The following is a 24,481-nucleotide window of genomic DNA, read 5'->3' on the forward strand; positions in this document are numbered from 1 at the left end:
GAGTTTTGCAGCAGATAACGAGATTTTAACCAAAAATGCGGATTTTTCTGGTTGATAAAAAGACGTCAACTAAATGTCCTTTTACATCCTTTTACTTGGTGTAAAGTCATAAAAGACGTCATAATAACATAATTTGAACCAGTTTTGCACGTCGGGATGTGTTCCCTGAGCTCTGACTGAGTATGTTTCTGTCCTTCCTGCCCTGCCCGGATGGAGACACAGACCCTAATGCAGAACCACATGAGAAAGAGGCAAATGGCCATGTAGATTGCCTGATCCAGGGAGTTCCTCAAATACTTCTTCAGCCTGGCCTCACTAGGCCTCACCATTGGGTGGGTTCTCCACAGAGTTAACTAGGCCTCACCATCAGGTGTGTTCTCCACAGAGTTAACTAGGCCTCACCATCGAGTGGGTCCTCCACAGAGTTAACTAGGCCTCACCCTCGGGTGGGTTCTCCACAGAGTTAACTAGGCCTCACCATCAGGGTGGGTCCTCCACAGAGTTAACTAGGCCTCACCATCGAGTGGGTCCTCCACAGAGTTAACTAGGCCTCACCCTCGGGTGGGTTCTCCACAGAGTTAACTAGGCCTCACCCTCGGGTGGGTTCTCCACAGAGTTAACTAGGCCTCACCCTCGGGTGGGTCCTCCACAGAGTTAACTAGGCCTCACCCTCGGGTGGGTTCTCCACAGAGTTAACTAGGCCTCACCATCAGGGTGGGTCCTCCACAGAGTCAACTAGAACTCACCCTCGGGTGTGTTCTCCACAGAGTTAACTAGGTCCCACCATCGGGTGGGTCCTCCACAGAGTTAACTAGGCCTCACCATCGAGTGGGTCCTCCACAGAGTTAACTAGGCCTCACCCTCGGGTGGGTTCTCCACAGAGTTAACTAGGCCTCACCCTCGGGTGGGTTCTCCACAGAGTTAACTAGGCCTCACCCTCGGGTGGGTCCTCCACAGAGTTAACTAGGCCTCACCCTCGGGTGGGTTCTCCACAGAGTTAACTAGGCCTCACCATCAGGGTGGGTCCTCCACAGAGTCAACTAGAACTCACCCTCGGGTGTGTTCTCCACAGAGTTAACTAGGTCCCACCATCGGGTGGGTCCTCCACAGAGTTAACTAGGTCCCACCATTGGGTGGGTCCTCCACAGAGTTAACTAGGCCTCACCATTGGGTGGGTCTTCCACAGAGTTAACTAGGCCTCACCCTCGGGTGTGTTCTCCACAGGTCTCACCATCGGGTGGGTTCTAGGCCTACATCATTTTAGTTCACATTAAGCCAGGGTTCTTCAATAGTTAGACATAGATGATTGATAATGTTTTAATACAATTATAACATTGCAAAATGTATGTTGAGTTAATAAAGAGACTAATGAAGATGAGATGGACAAAAAAGACGAGGTAACACTTTGTTTGAACTGTATGTCATAAGTGTCACAATACTGTCATAAACATGACATAACATGACATAACATGACAGTGATATTGTTGATGACAATATGATGACACTGTTGTGCTGCTGTTATGACTTACACTTCAAATCAAATCAAATTGTATTAGTCACATGTGCTGAAGACAACAGGTACAGTGATTACTTAAAAATAAAATATGAATAAGAAATAAAAAGTAACAAGTAATTAAAGAGCAGCAGTAAAATAACAATAGCGAGACTATATACAGGGGGTACCGGTACAGATGCAATGTGCGGGGCCACCGGTTAGTCAAGGTAATTGAGGTAAAATGTACATGTTGTCACACCCTGATCTGTCTTTGTGATTGTCTCCTCCCCCCTCCAGGTGTCACCTATCTTCCCCATTATCCCCTGTGCATTTATACATGTGTTCTCTGTTTGGCCATTGCCAGTTCGTCTTGTTTGTCAAGTCAACCAGCTATTTGTGTCTTAGCTCCTGTTTTTTCCAGTCTCTCTTTTTCTCGCCCTCCTGGTTTTGACCTCTTGCCTGTCCTGACTCTGAGCCCACCTGCCTGACCACTGGCTACCCTGACCCTGAGCCTGCCTGACCACTGACTACCCTGACCCTGAGCCTGCCTGACCACTGACTACCCTGACCCTGAGCCTGCCTGACCACTGGCTACCCTGACCCTGAGCCTGCCTGACCACTGACTACCCTGACCCTGAGCCTGCCTGACCACTGACTACCCTGACCCTGAGCCTGCCTGACCACTGGCTACCCTGACCCTGAGCCTGCCTGACCACTGACTACCCTGACCCTGCCTGACCACTGGCTACCCTGACCCTGAGCCTGCCTGACCACTGGCTACCCTGACCCTGAGCCTGCCTGACCACTGACTACCCTGACCCTGAGCCTGCCTGACCACTGACTACCCTGACCCTGAGCCTGCCTGACCACTGACTACCCTGACCCTGAGCCTGACCACTGACTACCCTGACCCTGAGCCTGCCTGACCACTGACTACCCTGACCCTGAGCCTGCCTGACCACTGGCTACCCTGACCCTGAGCCTGCCTGACCACTGACTACCCTGACCCTGCCTGACCACTGACTACCCTGACCCTGAGCTTGCCTGACCACTGGCTACCCTGACCCTGAGCCTGCCTGACCACTCTACCTACCCTGACCCTGAGCCTGCCTGACCACTGGCTACCCTGACCCTGAGCCTGCCTGACCACTGACTACCCTGACCCTGAGCCTGCCTGACCACTCTACCTACCCTGACCCTGAGCCTGCCTGACCACTGGCTACCCTGACCCTGAGCCTGCCTGACCACTGGCTACCCTGACCCTGCCTGACCACTGACTACCCTGACCCTGAGCCTGCCTGACCACTGACTACCCTGACCCTGAGCCTGCCTGACCACTGACTACCCTAACCCTGAGCCTGCCTGACCACTGGCTACCCTGACCCTGAGCCTGCCTGACCACTGACTACCCTAACCCTGAGCCTGCCTGACCACTGGCTACCCTGACCCTGCCTGACCACTGGCTACCCTGACCCTGAGCCTGCCTGACCACTGACTACCCTGACCCTGAGCCTGCCTGACCACTGGCTACCCTGACCCTGAGCCTGCCTGACCACTGGCTACCCTGACCCTGAGCCTGCCTGACCACTGGCTAACCTAACCCTGAGCCTGCCTGACCACTGGCTACCCTGACCCTGAGCCTGCCTGACCACTGGCTACCCTGACCCTGAGCCTGCCTGACCACTGGCTACCCTGACCCTGAGCCTGCCTGACCACTGGCTACCCTGACCCTGAGCCTGCCTGACCACTGGCTACCCTAACCCTGAGCCTGCCTGACCACTGGCTACCCTGACCCTGAGCCTGCCTGACCACTGGCTACCCTGACCCTGAGCCTGCCTGACCACTGGCTACCCTGACCCTGCCTGACCACTGACTACCCTGACCCTGAGCCTGCCTGACCACTGGCTACCCTGACCCTGAGCCTGCCTGACCACTGGCTACCCTGACCCTGAGCCTGCCTGACCACTGGCTACCCTAACCCTGAACCTGCCTGACCACTGGCTACCCTGACCCTGAGCCTGCCTGACCACTGGCTACCCTGACCCTGAGCCTGCCTGACCACTGACTACCCTGACCCTGAGCCTGCCTGACCACTGGCTACCCTGACCCTGAGCCTGCCTGACCACTGGCTACCCTAACCCTGAGCCTGCCTGACCACTGGCTACCCTGACCCTGCCTGACCACTGACTACCCTGACCCTGGGCCTGCCTGACCACTGACTACCCTGACCCTGAGCCTGCCTGACCACTGGCTACCCTGACCCTGAGCCTGCCTGACCACTGGCTACCCTGACCCTGAGCCTGCCTGACCACTGGCTACCCTAACCCTGAGCCTGCCTGACCACTGGCTACCCTGACCCTGAGCCTGCCTGACCACTGGCTACCCTGACCCTGCCTGACCACTGACTACCCTGACCCTGAGCCTGCCTGACCACTGACTACCCTGACCCTGAGCCTGCCTGACCACTGACTACCCTGACCCTGACCACTGACTACCCTGACCCTGAGCCTGCCTGACCACTGACTACCCTGACCCTGAGCCTGCCTGACCACTGGCTACCCTGACCCTGAGCCTGCCTGAGCACTGACTACCCTGACCCTGAGCCTGCCTGACCACTGACTACCCTGACCCTGAGCTTGCCTGACCACTGGCTACCCTGACCCTGAGCCTGCCTGACCACTCTACCTACCCTGACCCTGAGCCTGCCTGACCACTGGCTACCCTGACCCTGAGCCTGCCTGACCACTGACTACCCTGACCCTGAGCCTGCCTGACCACTCTACCTACCCTGACCCTGAGCCTGCCTGACCACTGGCTACCCTGACCCTGAGCCTGCCTGACCACTGGCTACCCTGACCCTGCCTGACCACTGACTACCCTGACCCTGAGCCTGCCTGACCACTGACTACCCTGACCCTGAGCCTGCCTGACCACTGACTACCCTAACCCTGAGCCTGCCTGACCACTGGCTACCCTGACCCTGAGCCTGCCTGACCACTGACTACCCTAACCCTGAGCCTGCCTGACCACTGGCTACCCTGACCCTGCCTGACCACTGGCTACCCTGACCCTGAGCCTGCCTGACCACTGACTACCCTGACCCTGAGCCTGCCTGACCACTGGCTACCCTGACCCTGAGCCTGCCTGACCACTGGCTACCCTGACCCTGAGCCTGCCTGACCACTGGCTAACCTAACCCTGAGCCTGCCTGACCACTGGCTACCCTGACCCTGAGCCTGCCTGACCACTGGCTACCCTGACCCTGAGCCTGCCTGACCACTGGCTACCCTGACCCTGAGCCTGCCTGACCACTGGCTACCCTGACCCTGAGCCTGCCTGACCACTGGCTACCCTAACCCTGAGCCTGCCTGACCACTGGCTACCCTGACCCTGAGCCTGCCTGACCACTGGCTACCCTGACCCTGAGCCTGCCTGACCACTGGCTACCCTGACCCTGCCTGACCACTGACTACCCTGACCCTGAGCCTGCCTGACCACTGGCTACCCTGACCCTGAGCCTGCCTGACCACTGGCTACCCTGACCCTGAGCCTGCCTGACCACTGGCTACCCTAACCCTGAACCTGCCTGACCACTGGCTACCCTGACCCTGAGCCTGCCTGACCACTGGCTACCCTGACCCTGAGCCTGCCTGACCACTGACTACCCTGACCCTGAGCCTGCCTGACCACTGGCTACCCTGACCCTGAGCCTGCCTGACCACTGGCTACCCTAACCCTGAGCCTGCCTGACCACTGGCTACCCTGACCCTGCCTGACCACTGACTACCCTGACCCTGGGCCTGCCTGACCACTGACTACCCTGACCCTGAGCCTGCCTGACCACTGGCTACCCTGACCCTGAGCCTGCCTGACCACTGGCTACCCTGACCCTGAGCCTGCCTGACCACTGGCTACCCTAACCCTGAGCCTGCCTGACCACTGGCTACCCTGACCCTGAGCCTGCCTGACCACTGGCTACCCTGACCCTGAGCCTGCCTGACCACTGGCTACCCTGACCCTGCCTGACCACTGACTACCCTGACCCTGAGCCTGCCTGACCACTGGCTACCCTGACCCTGAGCCTGCCTGACCACTGGCTACCCTGACCCTGAGCCTGCCTGACCACTGGCTACCCTAACCCTGAACCTGCCTGACCACTGGCTACCCTGACCCTGAGCCTGCCTGACCACTGGCTACCCTGACCCTGAGCCTGCCTGACCACTGACTACCCTGACCCTGAGCCTGCCTGACCACTGGCTACCCTGACCCTGAGCCTGCCTGACCACTGGCTACCCTAACCCTGAGCCTGCCTGACCACTGGCTACCCTGACCCTGCCTGACCACTGACTACCCTGACCCTGGGCCTGCCTGACCACTGGCTACCCTGACCCTGAGCCTGCCTGACCACTGGCTACCCTGACCCTGCCTGACCACTGACTACCCTGACCCTGAGCCTGCCTGACCACTGGCTACCCTGACCCTGAGCCTGCCTGACCACTGGCTACCCTGACCCTGAGCCTGCCTGACCACTGACTACCCTGACCCTGAGCCTGCCTGACCACTGACTACCCTGACCCTGAGCCTGCCTGACCACTGACCACTGACTACCCTGACCCTGAGCCTGCCTGACCACTGACTACCCTGACCCTGAGCCTGCCTGACCACTGGCTACCCTGACCCTGCCTGACCACTGGCTACCCTGACCCTGAGCCTGCCTGACCACTGACTACCCTGACCCTGAGCCTGCCTGACCACTGGCTACCCTGACCCTGAGCCTGCCTGCCGTCCGGTACCTTTGCCCCACCTCTGGTTTACTGACCCCTGTCTCCTTGACCTGTCTATTGTCTGCCTTGACCTGTCTATTGCCTGCCTTGACCTGTCTATTGTCTCCCTTGACCTGTCTATTGTCTGCCTTGACCTGTCTATTGCCTGCCTTGACCTGTCTATTGTCTGCCTTGACCTGTCTATTGCCTGCCTTGACCTGTCTATTGCCTGCCTTGACCTGTCTATTGCCTGCCTTGACCTGTCTATTGTCTGCCTTGACCTGTCTATTGTCTGCCTTGACCTGTCTATTGTCTGCCTTGACCTGTCTATTGCCTGCCTTGACCTGTCTATTGCCTGCCTTGACCTGTCTATTGCCTGCCTTGACCTGTCTATTGTCTGCCTTGACCTGTCTATTGTCTGCCTTGACCTGTCTATTGTCTCCTTGACCTGTCTATTGTCTGCCTTGACCTGTCTATTGTCTGCCTTGACCTGTCTATTGTCTCCTTGACCTGTCTATTGTCTCCTTGACCTGTCTATTGTCTCCTTGACCTGTCTATTGTCTCCTTGACCTGTCTATTGTCTCCTTGACCTGTCTATTGTCTGCCTTGACCTGTCTATTGTCTCCTTGACCTGTCTATTGTCTGCCTTGACCTGTCTATTGTCTGCCTTGACCTGTCTATTGTCGCCTTGACCTGTCTATTGTCTGCCTTGACCTGTCTATTGTCTGCCTTGACCTGTCTATTGTCTGCCTTGACCTGTCTATTGTCTGCCTTGACCTGTCTATTGTCTCCCTTGACCTGTCTATTGTCTCCCTTGACCTGTCTATTGCCTGCCTTGACCTGTCTATTGTCTGCCTTGACCTGTCTATTGTCTGCCTTGACCTGTCTATTGTCTGCCTTGACCTGTCTATTGTCTCCTTGACCTGTCTATTGTCTCCTTGACCTGTCTATTGTCTGCCTTGACCTGTCTATTGTCTGCCTTGACCTGTCTATTGTCTGCCTTGACCTGTCTATTGTCTGCCTTGACCTGTCTATTGTCTGCCTTGACCTGTCTATTGCCTGCCTTGACCTGTCTATTGTCTGCCTTGACCTGTCTATTGTCTGCCTTGACCTGTCTATTGTCTCCCTTGACCTGTCTATTGTCTGCCTTGACCTGTCTATTGCCTGCCTTGACCTGTCTATTGTCTCCCTTGACCTGTCTATTGTCTGCCTTGACCTGTCTATTGTCTGCCTTGACCTGTCTATTGTCTGCCTTGACCTGTCTATTGCCTCCCTTGACCTGTCTATTGCCTGCCTTGACCTGTCTATTGTCTGCCTTGACCTGTCTATTGTCTGCCTTGACCTGTCTATTGCCTCCCTTGACCTGTCTATAGCCTGCCTTGACCTGTCTATTGTCTGCCCCTGTTGGATTATTAAACCATTGTTAATTCAACGTTGTCTGCATCTGGGTCTTACCTTCATATCTGATACATGTAGGTAGAGTTATTAAAGTGACTATGCATAGACGATAGCAACAGAGAGTACCAGCGGTGTAAAAGGGGGGGGGACAATGCGAATAGTCTGGGTAGCCATTTAATTAGCTGTTCAGGAGTCTTATGGCTTGGGGGGTAAAAGCTGTTTAGAAGCCTCTTGGACCTAGACTTGGCACTCCGCTACTGCTTGCCGTGCTGTAGCAGAGAAAACTGTCTATGGACTAGGGTGGCTGGAGTCTTTGACAATTATTAGGGCCTTCCTCTGACACCGCCTGCTGTAAAGGTCCTGGATGGCAGGAAGCTTCAGTGTTAACAGATGGTTGGATCTTCTGAAATGTACCTAGGACCACTGCTGTTGCCATTTCTTGCCGAGCTGAGTGACTATATTTCCTACCTGTTAGGTGTGAGATGCTCACTGATCTAAAGGATTAGAGGGGTAACTGACTCATGTGAAGTGCAGTGGACTTTTAAAGCCAAACTACTGTTTTATTTACAGCAGTGTGATGTGTGTACACAGTTCATTACCTGCTATTCACATACAGGTTATGGTTCAGTAGTTTCAGATTCAAAGTGTTTAATAGTCACATGTACAGGGTCGCAGATGTAGTTTCTGCCCATCGACATCTTCGTCATAACAAACATATAAATACGTTGCCCATAATGTTATGAGTGAAGCTAGCTAGTGGGATTTAAAAATAAATCATATCAATTGTTTTTAAGCAAATCATGATTGTTTTAAGTCTTTTGTTTTCTACTGTGTTATTGACTGTATGTTTGTTTATTCCGTGTGTAACTCTGTGTTGTTGTATGTGTCGAACTGCTTTGCTTTATCTTGACCAGGTCACAGTTGTAAATGAGAACTTGTTCTCAACTAACCTACCTGGTCAAATAAAGGTGAAATCAAATAAAATAAAACATCTCTGTCTTTGGATGCCAACACAAGCCCTGTCCATGTTGATAATATAGGCTAAATGTGTGCCCCACCTATGCACAAATGTATATATTGGTTTGGTTTCACGCGTTTGAATGATTGTTTTAGGTGTTAGTTGATCTCTGTGACTGTCTAATGTACCTCTATCCCCACGTGAGCAGTGCTATTAAGAAGAGGAAGCTGGCCTTCTGCCCCCGTCATACCTCTCAGCTTCGTTCTGGCCTATCAGATGGACATGGCGTATGGAACGCGTATCTACCACATGGGGAGTACGTACTTCTCTCTTTACCACGTGTACTGACAGCTGACCTGAAACGTACTGTGTACACTCCAACATATTTTCACATTGTCCTTTCCAGCAAGGTTCCAGAAATTATGCTGGATGCGTAACCAGACCAACGCAGTACAGCTAGGCTCAGCTCAGTGTTGGGGAAATGGTATTAGTCCCCTCTATTTTAGCTCACAATCACGTCTATAATGGTGATGTCACCAAAAGATTTGAACAAATGAGGATTAAAATCTCCCAATTTCAAGACTAAAACCGCCTCAAGCAGAAAGTTTGATTTTCATTCTGAAAACCAGAAACCTTGCTAGGCATTCCAGTCCTCAAACGTCATTCAATGGATACATTTAACAGAGTGGCTGCGTTTCTTAATTCTCTGGAAGTCGGTTCCCGATAGCTAAAAATTCTAAACTTCTGCACATTTTCGCGATTCTATAGTTTACGCACAGTCTCTGCTCTATTCGCTCGGCTGCCCAGAGAACAGGGTATTCTGGCGAATGGCACTTAAGTTAGATCAAAGCTGAATCAATGTCTGCAAGATCGCAATACTAACGATAGTATTCTACATAACTGAACCGAACATAATAGCACAACGTAACTATAAGACGAAAAACACTACCTAATCTTATGACATTTTTTGGATGATTGTGCGAACGGTCGCATGTTTCTCTCATGCGGCCAGAACACAACAGCACACAACTCTAGGTGTAACAGTATAGGTTCCGTCCCTCTCCTCGCCCCTACCTGGGCTTGAACCAGGTAGGTTCCCTCTGCACACACCACCAACAGCCACCCTCGAAGCATCGTTACCCATCGCTCCACAGGGGAACAACTACTCCCAGTCTCAGCGCGAGTGACGTCACTGACTGAAACGCTATTAGCGCGCACCCCGCTAACTAGCTAGCCATTTCACATCGGTTACACAGGCAAAATATGTGCTTTGATTGAAACAAAACACAGGTAGGATACAGTTTGTCAACACCATCTGCTCTAAAATTCACTCAGTGTACATAACGCAAAACAACACTGTACTTAACTCAAGATCTAAATGCATATTCCCATGTAACTGATTGAGATCAAATGGTTGGCAACTTGAAGAATTATCATTCACGATTGACACACAAAAATGTGTGCTTAAAGTAGAGGTAAAGAAACATCATGCAGAATGTGATACAGATGTTTTGCTCTGGGGAAATGGCTTCCAGGGGGCGGTTACCGTGGGAAATGCAGCCTCAGCCTAAATTGAACGTGAGAAAACAATATTATTGTAGTCAGTTACTACAGTATGGCAGCTGTAATTTCAACATTACTGGAGCCAGACCACCACATATTCATTTTAATATCAGTATCCGCATTGAAAGCAAAATACACATTTTCCTGATCTTTTTCTTTGCTTGCTTGTTTTCTTTGCTCTCTGATTGATGTCACTTTCTGTCTGTGTGTGTCCCCAGATGAGGCAGAGAGCACCATGGTCTCAGAGCAGGACCGATTGGACATTCCAAGTGGTGTGCCCAACTTCGTGAGCATTGAGAAGGTAAGAAGAGCTCCCTGAGCTCCCTCTTTGAGAAATGACACAAACACTGTCCTGCCATGGGTGGGTGTTGTTCAGGGTTGTTCACACCTCTGATCTCCACCCCTGGAAGTCAGTGAGTGAAGCTCCTCTGTCCCCAAGATCAATTTTCATCAAGTCTTCGCCTCAGTTATGTTGCGTTTAGAATTAGTGTCAGTCGTGCCGTTTATGATGAGGGAGGACAATATTTTTTTCTTCATGATCATGGCCTTATTTCGATTACAGCATATTGTATGACTGTCATTTATATTCCATTCACCTAGTTCTATGTACAGTAACATTGATAGGTTTAGGCTACAATATGATACTCTAATTCTCTCTATACCCATCATAAGGTTGCTACAACCTAGCCTATGAATGAAAGTTTACAACTTATGTGCACACAGGTCGAGAGAAAAATGTGACGTGACTGACAGTAACACATGGACAGACAGTGACACATTCAATACCGCCCTGCTCACTCTTGCCTGCATCTACTTGATCTAGGCTGTAATCATTATTCCAACAGTTGCAAACGAGAGTTTCTATTGGACAAATTCAGGTATGTTTATCCCTGTTTCACTACGTTTGCTTCTGTTCAAGAAAAGTTTTTCATATACAGCCCTAATTACGAGTAAACTCAGTTCACTTTCATAGCAGCCACGTTGTTTTCCTCACATCTATGCGCTCTCCTCCTCTCACGTTTTCCCTTCGTTTGTGGACTTCAATGCACAACACATCAGCTCTATGTAGCCAGGCATATGTGAACTTTCCAAGCCACACCATATCATAACTGCTACACAGCGTACATCGTTGTCACCATATTAGTTAAAGTAACGTCATAGTCAACATAGATACTAGAACTAATGTGTTAGTAAGCCCGCTACAATCATGCAGTAACGTTAAAGTGTATAGTCAGTAAGCAGTTACATCGGCAGGCCCCAATGGCAATACATTTGTACAACCGAAAGCTTACCTTGACTTGGAAGAGTTCCAGTGTTGTGTTGGATAGCCATAGCCAGATAGCTAACATAGCATCCCTCTGTTTGAGCAGGGTGTTTCATTAGGCTAAACTAGCCAGCTGCATTTTTCAGCTAACTAAGTGAAACTGAAACAAATTATGATCTCGCTCTCTTACTTCTCTTTCATTTTTGAAAAAATCAATTTGTTAAAAACTGTTCAACTATTGTCTTTCTCACTCTTTCAGTAAAAATACTCAACACATTTTATGCACAGCAGTGCTAGCTAGCTGTAGATTGTGCTTTCAGTACTAGATTCATTCTCTGATCCTTTGGGTGGACAACATGTCAGTTCATGCTGCAAGAGCTCTGATAGGTTGGAGGACGTCCTCCGGAAGTTGTCATAATTACTGTGTAAGTCTATGGAAGGGGGTGAGCCTCCAAGGTTTTGTACTGAAGTCAATGTTCCCAGAGGAGGACGAAAGCTAGCTGTCCTCCGGCTACACCATGGTGCTACCCTACAGAGTGCTGTTGAGGCTACTGTAGACTTTCATGGCAAAACAGTTTTAATCAATTATTTGGTGACGTGAATATATATTTAAACAATTTAAATTGAACCTTTATTTAACTAGGCAAGTCAGTTAAGAACAAATTCTTATTGACAATGACGGCCTACCAAGAGGCAAAAAGCCTCCTGTGGGGACGGGGGCTGGGATAAAAAAAAAAAAATAGGACAAAACACAGAGCACAACAAGAGAGACACCACAACACCACATAAACAGAAATCTAAGACAGCAACATAGCACGGCAGCTAAACATGACAACACAACATGTTAGCAACACAACATGGTGAATATAGTTAGTGAAGTTTTATCTAAAAAGGATAACTTTTTAAATGTTTTACCATTTTTGTGAAATTCACTGAGGAGGATGGTCCTCCCCTTCCTCATCTGAGGAGCCTCCACTGATTGGAATGATCGGAAACTCTGTCCTGTAAAACTCCCATAACGTTCAGATGTCCAAAACTGTTCAAAATGACCTTGCAAGTGTTAAATACGTGTTGGAAACTTGGTTAGCAACATACCCAGATAGATATTGAGTTTCCGATCGTTCCGAAGGTAAAATATTACAGCCACCCATCCATAGAGGACACTTATTGAGGTGAACGAGAAATGATTGTTGTGATCAGAATCTGTACTGTTTTAGAATAATCCACACCAACGGTGCCCAGATATAGAAACCTTTAGAATGTGCCCACATTACCATTACAACAATACCTAACCCTAACCCTAACCTTTAGAATGTGCCCACATTACCATTACAAGAACTTACCATTACCATTACAACAATACCTAACCCTAACCCTAACCCTTAGAATGTGCCCACATTACAAGTGACCTCAATTGCTCACCAGTTGAAGTCAATACTCATCCATGCATAACTGTCCACAGTGTTTGTAAAAAAAGAACAGTCTAATTTATCTTTTAATACATGTGCACTATAAATATCCTATCATGTACCTTCTTTTGGCTAACAAGTATTGCCAAAGTACCAGCGCTTTACATTCATAGTCTGTTTATTGTATTTGGCCATTTAAAGAAGTTATTGATCCCGAGTGGTGCAGGCACTGTATCGCAGTACATTGAACATAGTATGTAACCTATTCATGGACATTACATGTCACATTGTGTGACGATATGTACATCATATTACTGCTGATGATACTTTCCCTAACTTGAATAAAAGACAATGGTCTGATATTTCTCTTGACAAAGTTTACTTTCTCAAATAGAAAAACATCGTCTCCATCCATTTCCACAGAAATGATTCATTTTCTGCTGTCATAGTACCATCTCCACACACACACACACACACACACACACACAGGGTCAGTTATTAGCCTGTCATCATTTACAACACAAGTTGTTTATTGTAGATTAAGATTTGATTGGAGCCAGTCTCAGGTGTTTAGCTCTGAGCTGTTTCTCTAGAACCACACCAAACCCAAACACAGATATGTCACTGTAATTCTGCCATATGAAAGAAATTATACTCGGAATACTGAAAAACTACAAATATGAGGTCATTAATTATTACACATTTAAGTGTGTGCGTGCGTGTGTGAGAGAGAATGCACACGTGCGTAGGTGTGTGTGCAATGTACGCGTATGCGTGATATGTATGCGCGTGCGCGTGTGTGAGCGAGCATGTTGGGGAGGAAGAGGAGTTGGCATCAGGTTGATGTGTATGGAGAGTAGGATATCATGACTCGCACACAAGATGGTGAGGGGTAGAGACTATAAGAAGCTGCAAATGGTAGCGAGAGAGTCACTTCATGATATCCTACTGACGTCTACATTGACAGAAAACGTTGACTGATAGAGTAGCAACAGCATCTAAAGAAACTCTTCATACTTGCACCAGGACTGCACGCTAGGGCGACTTCAGTTGATCTCTACAACGAAACCAGCTCTACTTCTTTAACTGAAAATGCCTCTAAAGCTTACTACTGTGATCCTTGTGTGTGTTGGTAGTTTGTTCTTGTGTGCGAGCGCTCAAAGCCTATCACGAGACTACGGGGTGAAACTGTGCGGCAGAGAGTTCATAAGAGCCGTTATCTTCACGTGCGGCGGGTCCCGTTGGAAACGATCCTTAGATGAACACTTGGGTACGTCTGCTAAAACATAATTTACGGTCTTCTAAACGCAAACACTCGTCGGTCATGTAAAACTGACTTTTATTCGCAGCTGCTGTATAATCTTGTTACTTTCATGCGAACGTTTTTGAAAGCTGATTAAAAAAAAACTTTAACATGAGCTACATTATTAATTTCCATTGTGTTAAAGTTAAAACAGTAGCTATATTCTAAAATCAAAGTTGTTTTCTAACGTTTCGAAAGTCACATTTTTGGAAGTAGTATTTTGTCCGAGAACGTCGAAGAAACCTAATCTGCTTGATAATGCCACTTCAGCACCACAGACAGCTCCTTGATTGGAAAATGAGCGTGCCCTACTTTTGCCTCAAAGAAAATGGTACCCTGATTACTGAGAAGTAGCCTAATTGAAATGCAATCATAGGTTAATTGTTGTGCCAGTTAGGCTAATTTGTAATTTCCTATTCAACGGTTGTTCAGAGCTCTTTCAATTTATTTAGCCAGGTGTGTCCGCATGGCACTCAAGCATGGTTTCTGAGATTGCTATCCATGCAGAAACAGTCTAGGACCTCTGATTTTCCCATATATTAATTGTTAAGGTGTCTTGACACATGGTGGGAAAAGTACAACATTTAAAAAAAGAACCCAACTCATTTTGTATTTTGGAGGGATTTTCAGGCCTTTTATGTATTCACTTTGTACCAGTATTCACATTAGTCTATGCAGTGGAGATCTTAACCCCCCCAAAATGTATAAAAATAAAACGGGTGTCAACACCAACTGTACCACTCCCTCTGCTCTGACTCCTTCCAGATCCCTTCCAGCCCGGTTCCTATAGTGATGTCACAGAGGGCGAGGACAGCAGAATCAACTGGCCTCACGGACATGGTCTAGACCAGGCAGCAGACCACCCTCTCCAGCTCTCCTCTTCATCCTCCCTGGCAGACCTCCTCTCACTCTTGGGCGGAGTGGGAGACCATAGGGGGTTAATGGTTGATGTCAACCCCAGCGAGGGGCTTCAGAACCAGGCTTCAGCGCTGGGAGGAGTGGCCAAGAACCCGAGCATCAACTGGCCACGCCGCGACAGACAAAAGAGGAACTTTTCCCTGGGCTTAGCTGGCATGTGCTGTAACCAGGGTTGCACTAAGAATGACATTGGGCGTCTGTGCTGAGTGAGACTGGGGTAGTACAGAGGTAGTGGAGGTGGACACTGGCTGAGGGAGCTCCCCCTGTACAGAACGGAGAACGTTACTCAAATTCTCCTTTCTGTACAGGGTGAGGAGAGCTCCGCCTTCTCTCTGTGTTGATGGACTGGGTGTGAGAGACAGCAGTTTTAAATGTTAATTTCAGTGTTTCCAGATAATCACAAGGTTTGGGTTGTTGATGGGGGAACTTTAAAAACGGCTTTGTATACTTTTCTGTATATTGTGAAAGGAAAATAGTTTACATTTAATTTTTAATTGCTCAAATTTTGTCTCATCGTTAAATTCATGACTTTGCTACTGAAGCAAGAGCATCATTGTACTTCCCTGAGAAATAAAATAGTTTGAATGACATGAAACATGTAACAACCCACCACAAATACCCCATTACAATACTGAGAAAATATGTTGTGTATGTAAAATGTTAAACTAATCAAATATCAATATAAAGTATCTTTTGGAAATCACATCTTGTCCATGTCAAAATGTCTCATCCACTCAATGGAAAAGCAAAACAAAAAAAAAATGAATATAATGCTATTGCAAAATAAGATATTTATTATTCTAATAAAAATGAATGATTTCATACGTGCATTCTACCAGAGGTAAAACCACTGATCCATCAGTCACAATCACGGTTATTGCAATGACTACCACGCTTCTACAGAACATCGGTTACACTTAGCACCACCACCCAGGTGTACCTGTGACAGACCTCAAAGCTAGTTTACTCATGACGATTCAACCCCATTTAGTCTCAAAGCGATCATGAAAGACAATTGCCTGTATTTTACCTGTAATTGACAAGCTCAGTCAAGGCATTGAGGAGACATGTCTCTCTCAGGAGGAGCTGCGAGCATTTTCACTGTGTCTCTCTCAGGAGGAGCTGCGAGCATTTTCACTGTGTCTCTCTCAGGAGGAGCTGCGAGCATCTTCACTGTGTCTCTCTCAGGAGGAGCTGCGAGCATCTTCACTGTGTTTCTCTCAGGAGGAGCTGCGAGCATCTTCACTGTGTTTCTCTCAGGAGGAGCTGCGAGCATCTTCACCATGTGTAAATGATATTTGAGAGCTGACTACAGTGTGGACGGAGACGTTAACAGAGACGAACCACTGATCAATCTAATATGTTTAATGTGAGGCAAGACAGGATGACTACAACCAAATAACATTGCAGTTCAACTTTAATAGTGGCTCTCCTATAAATAAAAAACATGAAGGTTGCCCAAAGCAACAAAAGCCATTTCTGACCAGTTCTGCAATAACATTGACTGCTTTGATATAAAATAGCTGATAGTTTACAATCAATTTAGCCTATGGATTATTATTCATATTCAACAACAGCAGATTTACATTCAACACGCAAACACAGGGAAATACTGACTTGTATATTTTTTTTCTAAATACTTCCCACTTCTTCATGATCCTGTTATGATTTTTTATGAAAAAAAAAACTTGTTCACACAAAACCCTGACCTTGACATGACGGCATCATGTATGACTGTCAGCACAGCTACCATAACATTCAATAAAAGGTAGACAGCAACAAACAAGCAGACAGATTAAACCAGGGTTCCCCGACTGGCGGCCCGTGGGCCAAATTTGAACCATGGGTGGTTTTATTCTGAGCAAAAATGTTTTAAAAAAATGTGTAAGAAATCTGTATTACCATCATGCATAATAGACACAATGTGATCGTATACAAATTTAAGGAAGGTTTGACATTATTATGTTTTAGACAAACATCTGTTTGTGCTTCTTGCGGTCAATTTGCTGTTCACAAATTATTTGTAATTATGTTCCAACCCTCTGACCATCCGCTCAAGAAGAAAACCAAAACATATCGGCCTGCTTCTGGATCTAGTCGATGATCGCTGGATTAAACTCCATTATTACAATAGAGTAGTGGGACAAACAAAGCCTGTCAGCCCACATTGCTGCTTTACAGTTACAGATCATAGAGTCACTCTGACAGAATTAAAGACAGCATTACATTGCATCTCTATGGGCATGTTCTTCACGATGACTCTGTATGGACAGGTCACAGGACAGGACATGTGTTTTGTCACAGGGGGGCACTATGTGTTTTGTCACAGGGGGGCACTATGTGTTTTGTCACAGGGGGGCACTATGTGTTTTGTCACAGGGGGTCACTATGTGTTTTGTCACAAGGGGGCACTATGTGTTTTGTTACACACCAGATAGGAGTAGTGAAATGTGTTGTTTTAACCACAGTAGTACAACGCCCCTGGAGTAAATGAAGTACTTCGCTCAAGGGCACAGTTTTTCACCTTGTCGGCTTGGATAATCGAACCAGAGACCGTTTGCTCTAACCGCTAGGCTAACCTGCAAACCTACTTAAATGTCCATGAACTGAAATTCCACCTCATCTCTGCACTTCTCGTCTGTTGATGCTTTCACCGACACCATTTAGTCAGTCTCATTCCAAATATTGCTATGTAGCGACACTATAACGAAGACATTTTCCAACTGGCAGTGCACAGCATCCTAGACTTGTCACGTTATAGAATATTATAAAAGGGGAAGCACATAAGTCAACAATTCCTTCTGCATGTTACTTTGCAAGAGCCCAAGATTTCAGGGTACGACGATAAGTAGGCGGGTGCTTAGAGAAAAAATAAAATAAAGGTTGCACCCTTTGTCAAACATGTCCCTTCATTGTTTTTTCATCACCCTTTCCTCCCACGGCTTTGTGTCTCTAAAAGCAGTATTGCTTTATTAGTTCTTCCCTTAGGTGAAAAAGAGAAATGTGGTTTGACATAATCCACTTGAGTTCAGGAAGAAGGCAGTTGACCATCCTTTACCAACTGTACAGTACATATTCTGTGTTGCTTTCCCTCACGTGCCTTCTGTGTTGCCGTTAACACATCATCAACAGCTGGGTGTTCTGTGCTGCCGTTAACACATCATCAACAGCTGGGTGTTCTGTGCTGCCGTTAACACATCATCAACAGCTGGGTGTTCTGTGCTGCCGTTAACACATCATCAACAGCTGGGTGTTCTGTGTTGCCGTTAACACATCATCAACAGCTGGGTGTTCTGTGTTGCCGTTAACACATCATCAACAGCTGGGTGTTCTGTGTTGCCGTTAACACATCATCAACAGCTGGGTGTTCTGTGTTGCCGTTAACACATCAACAGCTGGGTGTTCTGTGCTGCCGTTAACACATCATCAACAGCTGGGTGTTCTGTGTTGCCGTTAACACATCATCAACAGCTGGGTGTTCTGTGCTGCCGTTAACACATCAACAGCTGGGTGTTCTGTGCTGCCGTTAACACATCATCAACAGCTGGGTGTTCTGTGTTGCCGTTAACACATCATCAACAGCTGGGTGTTCTGTGTTGCCGTTAACACATCATCAACAGCTGGGTGTTCTGTGTTGCCGTTAACACATCAACAGCTGGGTGTTCTGTGTTGCCGTTAACACATCAACAGCTGGGTGTTCTGTGTTGCCGTTAACACATCAACAGCTGGGTGTTCTGTGCCGCCGTTAACACATCAACAGCTGGGTGTTCTGTGTTGCCGTTAACACATCATCAACAGCTGGGTGTTCTGTGCTGCCGTTAACACATCATCAACAGCTGGGTGTTCTGTGTTGCCGTTAACACATCATCAACAGCTGGGTGTTCTGTGTTGCCGTTAACACATCATCAACAGCTGGGTGTTCTGTGTTGCCGTTAACACATCATCAACAGCTGGGTGTTCTGTGTTGCCGTTAACACATCAACAGCTGGGTGTTCTGTGTTGCCGTTAACACATCAACAGCTGGGTGTTCTGTGTTGCCGTTAACACATCAACAGCTGGGTGTTCTGTGTTGCCGTTAACACATCAACAGCTGGGTGTTCTGTGTTGCCGTTAACACATCAACAGCTGGGTGTTCTGTGTTGCCGTTAACACATCAACAGCTGGGTGTTCTGTGTTGCCGTTAACACATCAACAGCTGGGTGTTCTGTGCTGCCGTTAACACATCATCAACAGCTGGGTGTTCTGTGTCGCCGTTAACACATCATCAACAGCTGGGTGTTCTGTGTTGCCGTTAACACATCATCAACAGCTGGGTGTTCTGTGTTGCCGTTAACACATCAACAGCTGGGTGTTCTGTGCTGCCGTTAACACATCATCAACAGCTGGGTGTTCTGTGTCGCCGTTAACACATCATCAACAGCTGGGTGTTCTGTGTTGCCGTTAACACATCATCAACAGCTGGGTGTTCTGTGCTGGAGAGAGTCAGAGTCTGAAAGAAGTCAAACAGTGAAAACATCTCCAAATGGAGAAATGACGGCAACAAAGTAACAGCATATGGTAATTTCAGAGATCCCCAGAATCCCTGAGAAAGTGGCTAGGTTAGATCACAAAGTAGACCATTTTTGAGACTTTGTCCCAGAATACCATTGGTAATACTCCCCCGTTTTCTGCGCTCTGCTCCAGAAGACGGTTGGGTCAGGTGACTTCAATGTCGTCGTCTTTTAGAGTTGAGGCGTCGTCAGGGATGTATTCATTAGGGCACACCGTAGCAAAGCGCTTTGCAACAGAAAAGGAAACTGAGCGTTTCTTATTGGACAAGTCCAGGTAATCCCTTTCAGTCCGTTTGGTGCCTAATGAACACAACCCAGGTGATCGGTGTGGGCTGGGCCAGGCGCCTCCAGCAGAGGCCTCCAGGAAGGGTTCCTCAGCCCTCCTTACTGTCCCGGAACATGTCCACGGTCTGGGCTAACTTCTCGAAGGTGGGCCGCAGGGCTGGGTCAATGTTCCAGCACTCGGTCATCATGTGCTGGATCTGAGGGGTACAGAGGGAGGCTCAAGGTTACGTTGCAATCAGAGGGACACTAAATTAGACAGACAGACTCACCTCCTCAGGGCATCCCTGGGGAGCAGGCAGTCTGTATCCTTTCTTCAGGAGATCTATGAGGTGATACACTATCATCTGACCCTGCTTGTCACGGCCCATCTTATCCATGAACGCCTGGAGAGGAGGAGGAGGGGGGAATGAGAAAGAGGAGCAGGATGAGAAATAGGGGGAGGATGATGATGATGAGGGGGAGGATGAGGGGAGGAGAGGGAGGGAGAAGGAGGAGGAGGAAGTGGGAAGTGGCGGTAAGAGCTGTGTTAATTACAGCAGGATGGCAGGTGAACTAATCAAATTTGCAAAGAGAAATGCATTAGTGGAATTATCTATAAACCTTGTACAGAGACCACAATGGGATAAGAACGTCTCAATAGAATATAACAAATGTTATTCAAGCTCTTTCCACAGTAAGCAGCATCAAAGAGAGAAAGGTTGACTGACGGAGACAGAGGAGGCATCAAAGAGAGAAAGGTTGACAGAGGAGGCATCAAAGAGAGAAAGGTTGACTGACTGAGACAGAGGAGGCATCAAAGAGAGAAAGGTTGACAGAGGAGGCATCAAAGAGAGAAAGGTTGACAGAGGAGGCATCAAAGAGTGAAAGGTTGACTGAGACAGAGGCATCAAAGAGAGAAAGGTTGACTGAGACAGAGGCATCAAAGAGAGAAAGGTTGACTGAGACAGAGGAGGCATCAAAGAGAGAAAGGTTGACTGAGACAGAGGAGGCATCAAAGAGAGAAAGGTTGACTGAGACAGAGGAGGCATCAAAGAGAGAAAGGTTGACTGAGACAGAGGAGGCATCAAAGAGAGAAAGGTTGACAGAGGAGGCATCAAAGAGAGAAAGGTTGACAGAGGAGGCATCAAAGAGAGAAAGGTTGACAGAGGAGGCATCAAAGAGAGAAAGGTTGACAGAGGAGGCATCAAAGAGAGAAAGGTTGACTGAGACAGAGGCATCAAAGAGAGAAAGGTTGACTGAGACAGAGGAGGCATCAAAGAGAGAAAGGTTGACTGAGACAGAGGAGGCATCAAAGAGAGAAAGGTTGACAGAGACAGAGGAGGCATCAAAGAGAGAAAGGTTGACAGAGGAGGCATCAAAGAGAGAAAGGTTGACTGAGACAGAGGCATCAAAGAGAGAAAGGTTGACTGAGACAGAGGCATCAAAGAGAGAAAGGTTGACTGAGACAGAGGAGGCATCAAAGAGAGAAAGGTTGACAGAGACAGAGGAGGCATCAAAGAGAGAAAGGTTGACAGAGGAGGCCTCAAAGAGAGAAAGGTTGACTGAGACAGAGGCATCAAAGAGAGAAAGGTTGACTGAGACAGAGGAGGCATCAGAGCATTACAGATGAAAAGTGAAAGTGTGAGGTGGAAGAAGGGGAGCAGAAGAAGATACGTACTGCCGGAGGACTGCAGTTCTTGTCACTGAACAGCTCATAGAGGACCACTCCAAAGCTCCACACGTCAGAGCCCACTGAAAACTTACTCTCTGTCAGAGACTCTGGGGCATACCTTCAACACAACAAAGTCAAATAAACTCACACACAAAATACATGCATAGGAGGATTGTGTCAGAAAAATCCAGATTACTTTCAAATCAGGAAAAAAAATATGCAGACTCATTCAAAAGACTAAGAGATGTTGGAGGGAAACAAACGTATGATTCTCCCCTCGGTCTGCTGAGAAAAGTTGTGGTATCTTTTCTCACCAGAAGATGGGGCTCTCTCCCGGCTCTCTGACAGTGTAGTAGTCCTTGTCCTGAGGCAGGACCTTGGTAAGGCCAAAGTCTCCTATCTTCACCCTCAGCTCACTCTCTACCAGGATGTTACGCGTGGCCAAGTCACGGTGGATGTAGCGTTTGGTCGCCAGGTAGTCCATGCCCTACAGAACACACAGGTGGAGGAAAGGCTGTTGTTTTACCATGGGAAACACCAAGGATGCTCCACATACCTCAACAATATATCTACATACATACTTCTCAAATAGATATTGATAAAACACATTTTAACTGATGGTTCAATTCATTGTAAGAGACATTTCTTTCCGCTGGTTTCTTTTGACCTCAGTAATGATGAGCAGCAGTGATGACATAACATCAATTATCATCACCATCATTTGATTGATTGATTGATGGTATAACATACCATCTCCGTATAGCTGTTTTTACAGGATTACAGGAGTACAGGATTATAGGAGAATATTACAGGAGTACAGTATTACAGGAGTACAGCATTACAGTATTACAGGAGTAGAGGAGTACAGCATTACAGGAGTACAGTATTACAGGAGTACAGCATTACAGTATTACAGGAGTAGAGGAGTACAGCATTGCAGGAGTAGAGGAGTACAGTATTACAGGAGTACAGTATTACAGGAGTACAGCATTACAGGATTAGAGGAGTACAGCATTACAGGAGTACAGTATTACAGGAGTAGAGGAGTACAGCATTACAGGAGTACAGTAATACAGGAGTACAGGAGAATATTACAGGAGTACAGCATTACAGGAGTAGAGGAGTACAGTAGAATATTACAGGAGTACAGCATTACAGGAGTAGAGGAGTACAGCATTACAGGAGTACAGTATTACAGGAGTACAGTATTACAGGAGTACATCATTACAGCATTACAGGAGTACAGTATTACAGGAGAATATTACAGGATTACAGTATTACAGGAATAGAGGAGTACAGCATTACAGGAGTACAGTATTACAGGAGGAGAGTAGTACAGCATTACAGTATTACAGGAGTACAGCATTACAGGAGTACAGCATTACAGGAGTACAGCATTACAGGAGAATATTACAGGAGTAGAGGAGTACAGCATTACAGGAGTAGAGGAGTACAGCATTACAGGAGTAGAGAAGTAGTGTACCTTGCAGATCTGTGAGGCGTAGTGCAGGAGCTTCTTGTAGTCGAAGCGGGCCTTGTTCTTGATGAGGTAGTCCCTCAGACTGCCGTAGGGGAGGTACTCCATGATGAGACGCAGGTTCCTCCGGCCTAGGAATAGGGGAAGAAGAGGGTCAGACAGGCACCCAACAGAGGGAGGGAGAGAGAGGGTCAGACAGACACAGAACAGAGGGTCAGAGAGGAACCTAACAGAGGGAGGGAGAGAGAGGGTCAGACAGACACAGAACAGAGGGTCAGACAGACACAGAACAGAGGGTCAGAGAGGAACCCAACAGAGGGAGGGAGAGAGAGGGTCAGACAGACACAGACAGAACAGAGGGCCAGAGAGAGAACAGAGGGTCAGACAGACAGAACAGAGGGTCAGAGAGGAACCCAACAGAGGGAGGGAGAGAGAGGGTCAGACAGACACAGACAGAACAGAGGGCCAGAGAGAGAGAACAGAGGGTCAAACAGACAGAACAGAGGGCCAGAGAGAGAACAGAGGGTCAGACAGACAGAACAGAGGAAGAGGAGATCAGGGTCTTACTCCATTTTATTTATTTTTATGGAGAGCTACAGTCTGGAGATGTTTGTTTTACCTTGCAAAATGTCTTATTACAGTGTACGCTGAGGGCCCCTCTCTTCAGGGGCCCTCAGCCGTTCCTGATTGAACTGGTCAGCTAATTAACAAGCCCCTGATTAGGGAAATCAGTCCACGGCTACAATAACATTGTGAAATATCCGGAGGTCCCAGAGGAAAAGGTTTGAAAACCTCTGCGCTACTAAACACAACCCTGGCCTGTCTTTCACAAAATGGACACGATGCACTGATCACCTGCCTTGGTAATTCACCCATGCTATTGTTTGAGGAGAGTGTACAATTATGAACTTGAAAATGTATTAATAAACCAATTAGTCACATTTGGGCGGTCTTGAGACAACATTTTGAACAGATATGCAATGGTTCATTGGATCTGTCTAAAACTTTACACATACACTGCTGTCATCTAGTGGCCAGAATCCAAATTGTGCCTTGGCTGGAATAATACATTATGGCCTTTCTCTTGCATTTCAAAGATGAAACAAGAAAACAAACAAGAAAAGCATGTTTTTTTTCTTTGTATTATCTTTTACCAGATCTAGAGTAGCCTAGTGGTTAGAGTGTTGGACTAGCAACCAGAAGGTTGCAAGTTCAAATCCCCGAGCTGACAAGGTACAAATCTGTTGTTCTGCCCCTGAACAAGGCAGTTAACCCACTGTTCCTAGGCCGTCATTGAAAATAAGAATTTGTTCTTAACTGACTTGCCTAGTTAAATAAAGGTAAAAAAATAAAAAATATTCTCCTACATTCATTTCCCATTTCCACAAACTTCAAAGTGTTTCCTTTCAAATGGTACCAAGAAAATGCATATCCTTGGATCAGGTCC

General features: G+C 47.5%; 2 protein-coding genes and 1 pseudogene across 3 annotated transcripts in view; 2 read left to right on the forward strand and 1 right to left on the reverse strand.

Moving 5' to 3' along the window:
- The first annotated feature begins 210 nt into the window (after positions 1-210).
- LOC110536782 lies at positions 211-10,651 on the forward strand (annotated as a pseudogene).
- Positions 10,652-13,721: 3,070 nt separating this feature from the next.
- LOC110536973 (relaxin-3) lies at positions 13,722-15,811 on the forward strand. The gene is made up of 2 exons (XM_021622658.2): positions 13,722-14,120; positions 14,919-15,811. Exons 1-2 carry the CDS (start codon positions 13,943-13,945, stop codon positions 15,275-15,277), a joined length of 537 nt encoding a protein of 178 aa, XP_021478333.2. The 5' UTR covers positions 13,722-13,942; the 3' UTR covers positions 15,278-15,811.
- Positions 15,812-16,421: 610 nt separating this feature from the next.
- Positions 16,422-24,481, reverse strand: part of LOC110536972 (tyrosine-protein kinase JAK2) — a 69,838-nt gene continuing 61,778 nt past the window's right edge. The window contains exons 20-24 of one of the 2 annotated variants that reach the window (XM_036936927.1): positions 23,041-23,165; positions 21,872-22,044; positions 21,564-21,675; positions 20,176-20,289; positions 16,422-20,103 (exon numbers count right to left, since the gene is read on the reverse strand). In XM_036936927.1, the coding sequence (XP_036792822.1) occupies positions 19,996-20,103; positions 20,176-20,289; positions 21,564-21,675; positions 21,872-22,044; positions 23,041-23,165 (632 nt within the window). In that variant the 3' untranslated portion in view covers positions 16,422-19,995. Of the gene's footprint in view, positions 20,104-20,175; positions 20,290-21,563; positions 21,676-21,871; positions 22,045-23,040; positions 23,261-24,481 lie in introns of those variants that run through there. The other variant, XM_036936928.1, reaches the window with a different exon arrangement.

This window comes from Oncorhynchus mykiss, chromosome 12 (assembly GCF_013265735.2).
Source record: "Oncorhynchus mykiss isolate Arlee chromosome 12, USDA_OmykA_1.1, whole genome shotgun sequence".
NCBI classification, from domain to species: domain Eukaryota; kingdom Metazoa; phylum Chordata; class Actinopteri; order Salmoniformes; family Salmonidae; genus Oncorhynchus; species Oncorhynchus mykiss.